The sequence below is a fragment of the Papaver somniferum genome, chromosome 7, assembly GCF_003573695.1.
Source record: "Papaver somniferum cultivar HN1 chromosome 7, ASM357369v1, whole genome shotgun sequence".
Classification (NCBI taxonomy): Eukaryota; Viridiplantae; Streptophyta; class Magnoliopsida; order Ranunculales; family Papaveraceae; genus Papaver; species Papaver somniferum.
Window position 1 is genome coordinate 10,876,230 of NC_039364.1, and position 9,947 is coordinate 10,886,176.

Here is a 9,947-nt window from a genome sequence, read left to right on the forward strand (position 1 = left end):
GTAAGATATAACAAAAGACCTATTAAACGACGAAAGCAGCTTGGATCAGTCAATTTCGTACCATTTATAGGAAGCAACTTGAGTTTTGTATCCATTGGATAAGCTGATGTACGAGCCCCTGTGAGGTCGAAATCCTTAAGGATATCAAGAATATATTTTATTTAACATAGAAATATACCATTGGATGAGCGAGAAACTTCAATTCCCAAAAAATACTTCAAACTACCAAGATCCTTGATTGAAAAATGAGAAGCGAGACGCAATTTGAGAGAATTAATGAAGTTATTATCTGTACCAGTGATGATAATATCATCAACATAGACAAGAAAAAATATAGAGGTTGTACCACGATGATATGTGAAAAGAGAATTATCATATAAGGATTTAGCAAATCCTTCAGATAACAAAACTGAAGAAAGCTTCGCAAACCATTGGCGAGAGGCTTGCTTTAAACCATAGAGAGACTTTTTGAGTTTGAAAACTTTGGACTCACCTGGACGTGCCATACCTGGTGGAAGCTTCATGTAAATTTCTTCATCCAAATCACCTTGAAGAAACGTGTTGTTGACATCAAGTTGATGAAGAGACCATCCCTTAATAGCTGCAATAGATAATAAGACACGAAAAGTAACCAAATTAGCTACTGGTGCAAAGGTATCATAGTAGTCTATACCCTCTTGTTGTGTGTAGCCTTTGGCTACCAGTCGAGCCTTGTACCGTCCAACGGTACCATCAGCATTGAACTTGATTTTAAAAACCCATTTGCAGCCAATGGCTGTTTTTCCAGGTGGTAAATCTACTAATATCCAAGCATCGTTGGCTTCCAAAGCAATGATTTCTTTGGTCATGGTTGCGCGCCATTTGGGACATTTATTTGCCTGAGAAAATGATCTCGGTTCATCAGTGAGAATAACTGAAGCTAAAAAAGCTTTGTCTGAAGCAGTGAATTTGTCGAAGGACAAATAATTTGTCATTGGATACAGTGATGAAGACGCACCTATTCAGTAGTAGTATCGATATAAATTGATTCTGCGGAACGGACAGAAGACGAGCCACTCATGGAATTGCGTGTAGCAATAGTTGGTTGTGCATCGGAATCATGAGAAGGTACGACAGGATCTGAATGCTCAGAATGCGACTGATACTGAGAGCATGGGATAGAATGCTCAGGATTCGAAATATCACCACATGATTGAGACTGAAATATGGAGTCGTAATAAGAATAATCAGGCTGTGAAGGCTCAACAGGAACTGATGCTGATGAAGACATATCTTTAAAAGGAAATGTATGTTCATGAAACACTACATCGAGTGATACATACACAGATTTTGATGATAGATCAAAAAATTTGTAACCCTTCTGGCCATGCGGACATCCGATGAAAATTCCAAGCTTAGAACGTTCATCGAGTTTGTTACAAATACGTATATTTCTGCCAAAACAAAGACAACCAAATACTCGGAGATGTGAATAATCTGGTGGCGAATTGAGAAGTAACTCATGTGGAGATTTATGAGATAATAGCGGTGTTGGAAATTTGTTAATCAAATATGTTGCAGCTAAAATGCAGTCTCCCCAAAATTGGATGGGTAAATTAACTTGAAAGCGTAAAGACCTTGCAACATTGAGCAAGTGGCGATGCTTGCGTTCAACAATACCATTTTTCTGTGGCGTATATATACAACTGGTTTGATGGAGAATTCCATTTTGATGAAACCAATATTGAAGTTCATTTGATTTAAATTCAGACCCATTATCAGACCTGAAAGTCTGTAATTGAGGAATAACTAATGAATTGATACCAGAGGAGATGTTGGTAATGTGATGCCCAAATTGTTTTATAACAAAGGCAAAGAAATATTTGAGAAACTTCAAGGTTTCAAACTTTACTTTCATCAAAAATACCCATGTACACCTAGAGTAATCATCTACTATTGTAAGAAAATATTTTGCACCAGCTAAAGAAGCAGTAGAAAAAGGACCATGTCAGCATGAATCAATTGAAATGGATGCTTTGATAAAGAAATACTTTTATTAAACTTGAGACGATATTGTTTTTCCCATGGGCATACATCACATAAGTGTTTAAATGAAGAACGAACATAAGCAAAATTACGAGCTAAAAAATTAAAACAATCCATATGTGGATGACCGAGACGACAGTGCCATATATCCACTGGTTTATTAGCAGCTAAAGATGAAACTGATGCTTGGAAACTGAAATGGTAGAGGCCAGCGATACGCCTACTCCATCGAATCTCCTTGTTCGTGAGACGGTCCTGAATGATGCAAGACTCGTGTGAGAAATTGATACAGCAGTTTGCTGTGCTTGTAACCTGACTTACAGAGATCAAGTTAAATTTAAAACTTGTGAAAAACATTGATTAGCTGAATATTGGAGATAAATTCACAGTCCCAATATGAGTGACAGATATTTTCGAACCATCTGGTAATTGAACCGTGATTGGTTTCACAACCAATATGTAAGAAGAAAAAAATAAAAGGAGCAAATGTGATGAGTTGCACCACTGTCTATAATCCAAACATTAGAAGAACAAGTCAGAGTAATACCTGCAAAATTGGCAAATGGAATGACAGCAGTGTCTCCATTGTTTGGTTCAAGTAAAGACATAAGTCTGGCATATTGAGCTGTAGTTATACCAGGAGCATCCTGTGTATTGGGAACAATAGCAGCAGCATCATATGCCGGAGTTTGAATATCTCTGGATCTCGGCGGATCTTTTGGGTATCCATTGAGCTTCCAGTAGGTAAGCCGAGTATGACCATGTTTGTTGCAGTGGTCGCAAAAAGGTCTGGGTCTCTTGTTGGTACCATTGCCAGCGTTGGATGTAGTGCCGGGATCAAAGAAAGACCTCTGATTTGGTCTTTCTGAGTTGGGGGCACTGCGAAAAACATTAAGTGTAGCAGATTCAACCTGAGTAAGAGAGGATGAGTTTATACCTTGTTGCTCCTCCTCCTGCCTCACGAGATTATAGAGTTTGGATGCTGATGGAAATGGTTCCATCAACAAACACTGACTGCGTAGTGCAGAAAAACGGTCATGCATCCCCTGTAAGAACTCCATGGCTCTATTTTGGGTATGATGATCTACAAAGTCTTTTCCTGCACCACAGATGCAAGGTTGAAGAGGTCTGAATGTATTGAGTTGATCTCACAGCGTCTTGAGTTGAGTAAAGTACATCGCAACGTTTTGATTTTCTTGTTTCAGAGATGAAATCGATTGTTTCAGGGCAAACAGTTTCGGTGCATTGTTATGAGAGAACATGTTCTTAATCTCTAACCATTGTTCCCGTGCAGATGGGAAAGACATGACACTGGATTTGATGACTGGATCGACTGAGTTTTCAACCCAGCTACCAACCAAATCGTCTGCACGAGTCGAATGGAGGAGATCAGTTGGATCTGTGGGTTTCGTGATGGTTCCATCAATGTAACCTAGCTTGGCTTTGGCAGTTAGGGATTTTCGGATTCCTCTTTCCCAGATGCAATAGTTATCATCTGTGAGGAGAGGAGTAAATATGACAGTGGTAGGGTTGTCAGCCGGATGCACATAATAGGGACTTGATTGAGGAAGACCTGAATCTCTATTAGGTGGAGGATTACTGGAAGTTGGAGGTATTTGGGTGTCATCTTCAACAGTCATGATGATACAGTTGCAGGTAAAAAAAAAAAACTAACCTAGCTCTAGAGTACCATGTTGCAATATTGGGTTTTGGGATTTCTATCTCACACAACTGTGTTGAGATTAATTTCATTATTTTGTATATATACTTGTACAAATACATTGAATGAGTGAAGATCCTAATACTATAATTACATTAAGAGAATTAGATTTATTCCTGTAGATAAATCAAAGAAATTAAAACTAATTACATCGATATTATTCTTTGCATGTACTAATCTTTGTTTCCATATTCTACATTGCATGTATTCAATCACATATTATTCTTTGCATGTACTAATATTGTTTCCATATTCTTCATTGCATGTATTTAATATGTGTTGATCATCTTATATATTTGCATGTGTTAATAGGTGTTGTCAAATTCTCAAAAATAAACAAGATCTGCAAGCAATCAACATATTAAAACTAGAACTAGGCAGAGGAAAAGGAGCTCCTGCCAGGAAGAAGCTGTAGAATTGTCGTGATGCTCTAGAAATTTTCTTTTAGTTTGCTAGGTCTGCTAGCTTTGTCGCAGCTCTGTGTTTGGGTGCCTTCTCTTGTTGCTCTTTGGCGCCTTCTTCTCTTGTATTCTCTTTTTCCATTTCAGTAAAATTTTAAACTTTTATGGTCGGAAAAAAAAAACTTTGTCATAACCACAAAGTGCCTTCTGAGAATATCAATTCCAGATTCTTGATTCTAGCCTGAAATTTTTATATGCATGTCCTAAGTGTGTGCGAACGACCAAAGCTTAAACTCAATATAGCTTAAGATATTTGTGTTTTTCGTGGAGATGCCGGGGATGGTAGAGCTTAGTTTATGAACATGTGACCTTTTTGATTCAAAACGGAAATTCACTGCATAAATAAACAAAAATGCGAGCACCAGTATGACAAGAAAAAACAATACAGTGAAGCCGCTGTTCCACTGTGTAACATTATTATCATTTAAGAAAATTGCAGATATTTGCTTAAAATTCCAAAATTGATGTGGCACGTCAGTTTGTCTAATATGTGCAGAATTCTTAGTGCATGCGATAGACACCAGTGCAGCACAAAGTTTCCCTAAAAAAAACTCAAGAAGGAGGAATTAATATGGCTGACCGCAGATAACTGAAGAAACGAAATTGGTTCAAGCAGAAGATGCATATATATCACATTTGTAAGAGTCAAAATCAAAGATATCCTATTTGTACCCTTGGTAGTTACATCTTACAGTTTTCTTTTCTTTACCCTATTTGTAGATTGTTACTGGCTGCATATGCTCTTTTTGGGGAACTACCAGAATGCTCCAACCCAAGGTACTGCCCCCAAGCTCCATAAACACTTCTCTGAAAGCAGCTGAACACTATATCTGAGTCCTGAAGGTACTCAGGTCGATGCAGCGATGAAAAAAATGCTACCTTCCACTTAGCAAATTCCTCGTCAGGAACCTGTAATTTCTTCTGTATTCGCAATTTGACCACATCTAAAGTCTCTCCTTCATGGATAGCCAAGAAAAATGGTTCCCCAAAATTCCGTGCCAAATATCCATCTTTTGCAAAGTGATAAACATGAATCAAGCGATCCTGAGGACCCAAGTTCTTCTCCTCTTCTGGAATCTCCTCTGCCCTTAGAGTCGAGCATTGATTATTAATGTTCACAATCTTGTCACTAAGCGTAAAAATCTTGAAAATCTTGTGGGAGAAGACTTCCAGCAATCTAAGCTCCGCATCAGGATGAGACAGCGCAACCTTTGTCTTCAGATCATTGATCAGATCTCCAACTGTACTTTGTTTTGGAAGTCTAATACTATGAACGACCGTGTCATTTCTTGTTGAATAATGGAATGCAATCTTTAGAGTTTTCAAATCTTGCAACTCGGGTAAAGGAATGTCCAAGACTTCGTAATACAAGATGTCAGATTTCCGTTGGTAGTGGATCAACATTTCAGACAAGTGGCCCATACCTTGGTACTTAATAGCTTGGATTTTAGGTTTCTGATAGTAACAGTCATGAGGGGTAAATCTGATCTTGGTTGGATCATCCATACCAAGATGGCGCGCTACTCTTTCCGTGACATCATCATATGTTGATACCTTTGACAGCTCTAAACAAAAATCATCTTCCTTTGGCTTCTCCAAAGATCGGAAATGCACAACCTGGCGGTTATGAACATATTCTAGAAAAGAAGGAACATCAGGATAGAGGTATGGTGTCATACTATCAGCTGAAGCGGGTTTTTGGAAGCAGATAATGTCCCCATCTTCAAGCTTGCTATCGCAGAAGGTGAGCTTCTTGTCTACGCGGTCACACATAACAGTGGGCTCAAACTTTATTTCATCATAAAGTTCTATTTCTTCGTCTAGAGAGAACCCAGCCATCTCATTTAGCTTTTTAAGAATTTCCAAAGGCTTACCACTACCCTTAACCAAAAGTCTCCCAACATACCGAATCTCTTCCTTTTCAGCATCATATAGCTTGAAAAAAAGAAGAATATCTTCTTTCTTTCTATGACAAGGAGGAGGAATGGGATTTAATTCCGGCCCAATCTCTATTTCCAGGAATAACTTTAGTTCTTTGTTATTCCATGCCTCATTGCCAGCTGCCTTATTTGATATTTCTCTCAACTTTTCAACGGATTGTGTCTCCTCTTGAAGAGTTAATGGTCGGTATGGACGATAAGTATGATTTAGACGCTTTGCCCATAGCCAATACCGCTGAAATTGCACAGGCACACCAAACTCTTTCGCAACCTCCTCCTTGAATAGGGTAAAAGGCATTTTTTTCCGGATACGAAAACTGCTAACTTTTTTGTGATCAACAAGGTCAAAAAAAATCTCTCTCCCAATCTGTTCAGAGAAGTCCTCGTTTCGAGCAACCTTTATTATAGTGTACAGGTGAGCCTCTGCTTCTTCCTTCTCCTTATGCTCCTTTTCTTCTTGTTCTTTCTTCAATCTCATCCTGAGGTGTTCAGCAATGTCTTTCTCATCCACCTCACACATAATTTCATCTCTATCACTTTCACGTATATACACGAGCATATATGCATTTGAAATTTTTGCCTCCCCACCGTATTGTTCCTCTAATATCCTCTTGATATCTTCTTTTGTTACCCTCTCATCATTGAATTTGAACCATTGCTCTGAGAATGTCGGTCTTATAAAAGCATAGTAGTGCCCACCATGTCCCCCACCACTGTGAACCAAAACACCATGAAGTGTGTAAAGATTGCGAACTCTTCTATCAGCATCTGGAGATAAGTATTTTCCATCCTCCCTGTCAAGATTAAGTTGCAGGGGGAATTCATAACGATCATTTATTTTTACCATCATGTCTCGCTTAAAATCATATTCGTATCGTTTGAGCTGAAGTTGGAGGACAGGTGGGAAGTCAATAAAAAGGACACCCTTCTTTGCATCCTGTAAACCATGGTGTTGATCAGCATGATACTTGTTATCACCTTGAAGATGTTCCACTTCCACATACTTGTCGAAAGAAGCGTAAACATCCCTACAGCCTTTTACATCAAGTTGAAGGTCATAAAATGATTCCTTTCTAGTAGATTTATAATCCACATTAACACATTCAATGTAGTTCATATGGTGACCTTCGAACAGGTGCTGTATTGTACCCTCCACAGCAGTTCCCTTCATTTTATCTTCAAGCTTTTCACACAAAACCCTATTAAGTTCCTGCACATCATGTTGCATGAAAGACTCATGTGTATTCCATCTGAAAGATTTAGTGAGCTCCTTAGTAGAGACGCTATTCTTACCGTATTGAAGCTTATAAAACAAAGTCTGTAGAGCCAAAGGGATGCTGCTTCCTGATTCCAAATCATTCTCGGTTGTTGGCATATGGTACACTGATTTCCTGAAATAAGGAATATGATATAGAGTCTGGAGGAGAGAGTTCATATAACATGTTGCTCCCTGATTCTCAAGACCAACATAACCCGTTTCATTTCCAGAATCATTGACAGCAACCTCTGCTTCAATTATACAAGTATCGTCTACGAGATACCCTGCAGTAGGGTAGTGGAGTAATTTAAGAGTCATGATCGATGGAAAACCCATATGATTTTCTCGTGCTGTAAATTGGTGTTCTGGGTGATGTTTTCTCATTGAGATCTTGTTATGGATTTGATTGACGACTGCTAAGCTGAACTTTGCATGCCTACTCCACCCATAAGGCAAATTATCCGAGTCCGCAACTTCAAGGTACAGCGATAAGTGATCCACGTTTTTTCCCTTGAGGTACATCACCACACGCCAATTATAAGTACCAACAGTGAAAACATCAGAGTAATGTTTTTCAGTGTTCAGCGTCGAAAAATTCTCGATCCTCCAGGTAAATCTCGTAGAAGAAGAAGCAGGATCCTCAACTGCCTGTGCCCTAACGGCTTCTTCTGCTGGTGTGACTTCCATAGGTTGAGGATCATCAACAACCTCTTCTGAATCTTGAACCAACATCACAGTATCCTCTTGATCTAACGCCGGCAGAGGATCAGTCATCTGAGTCATGCCTTAAATTTTAAGATAAATTAAAGATTTCTGAGAAAAAAATCAAGCAGAAAGTTTTCGCGTTGGAAATCCCTAAAAAATAAAACGAGTGAGAAAATTCGATGATCCACGAAGAGAAATAAACCCTATTTACTTATTTATAGAGTTAAAGTGATAACAAAAGGAAATCGCTCTGCCCTTTTAACTTCTAGAAGTCGTACGTGCCCTAGTTGGTATTTGTATACAAACAATTCATCACTCGCCACGTGTCAAAGGAGATACACGTGGAGGATACACGGCTAAGGGCATCAAGATACGATGCCACGTACCAACATCCAAGGAACGTCTAATAGTTGTATGCGGTCATTCTTGAACTGATCCAATGGCTGAGAATCAGGGAGCACTGAAGGAACGAGCCACCCGAAGTATTGAAGAGCACCCGAAGATCTGCTTTATCTCATCTCAAGGAAGACCCAATATCAACGGCTAAGACTAGCCCCACTGACGAAGACATGACAGAGGCATCATACATATGTCTGATGCGTGCAGATCACTCCAACCACCCGCATTAAATACCTTAGGCATAGGGAACGAAGACACCAGCGGCATCGGAACATAGAACAAGAAGATAAGGTTGTAACTGTCCCTGACAGTGGACCCATGTATCAACTCTATAAATACCCTTCTCCACCAAGAGAGAAGGGAGGGACCAATTCTTAGTAAAGATAGGAGAGAGAGAAATAGGAAGAGTAGGTATGAATTCCCTTTCCCCTTCTAACTTCGTATTTCAGATAAAGTCATTTGACTATTTTTGTAACTCCCAACTACATAGTGAAACAACAACCCCCGTGAATGTAGGCCTTAGTGCTGAATCACGTAAATCACCGTCTCATTTACATTCAGCACTTTATGTCTTTATGTTTATGCTTCGACTTATTATTCATTCCACCATGTGATTATCTATTTCATTATCGTATGACTAGACAAGGACGAGCCCGATGGCTCTGAATCGTTGAGTCATCGTCCCTTTATAACTTTACGCATAATAATTTCAGTTCTAGAATGAATGATTGTATGCGAACATTGTTTGTGAACATGTGGATGTCATCGTGATTTATGTGTTCACAATATGGCGCTAGAAACAGGGACTCTGTCTTGGTAAAATATTTATCTTATCCTGTGATTTTCCGCATTCTTTCTGTTCCAAGCACCGTTCTCTGAAAATAAAAGCACTTGAAGCTGCCTTAGCAAGCATTATTTTTCCAACAAACAAATCTATGGGTAGATCTACTTTCATTTTTACAATCTCTACGTTTTTTTTTTAAGACGATTTCAAATATTTGACTTTAAAAATCAAATCTATAGGTGGATCTACTTTCATTTTTACAAGATCCACGTTTTTTAAGATAATTTCAAGTTGTCTTTGAAAATCAGATTTATGGGCAGATCCACTTTCCTTTTTAAAGGATCTGCATTTTTAGGATAATCCCAAGTTTTTATCTTTAAAAATCAAACTTATGGGCAGTTCATTAGCGAGATTTGCGTTTTCCAACCATCATCTTTAAAACACGAGAACCCGTTAGCAGGCTTACGCTATTATTATAATGCTAACTTCGCCAAAATCTATGTTTAAGATAAGACCCTTTAAAACTATATTTTCAGATCGATCAATAGACCTATGTGTTTTAAGACAGCGGATCACAGTCATTAAACTTAAGATCTCTGGATCTTCGTTACAGGATTCCCAAGGGAGCTCAGTTTAGACTAACGTATCTGACTCA

The 9,947-nt window shown here is 38.7% G+C and overlaps 1 protein-coding gene across 1 annotated transcript; it reads right to left on the bottom strand.

The window, feature by feature from the left end:
• Window positions 1–4,911: 4,911 nt before the first annotated feature.
• Window positions 4,912–8,187, bottom strand: LOC113294086 (ubiquitin carboxyl-terminal hydrolase 13-like). The gene has a single exon (XM_026542509.1). The coding sequence runs from the start codon at window positions 8,185–8,187 to the stop codon at window positions 4,912–4,914; it is 3,276 nt and encodes a 1,091-aa protein (XP_026398294.1).
• Between the last annotated feature and the right edge of the window lie 1,760 nt (window positions 8,188–9,947).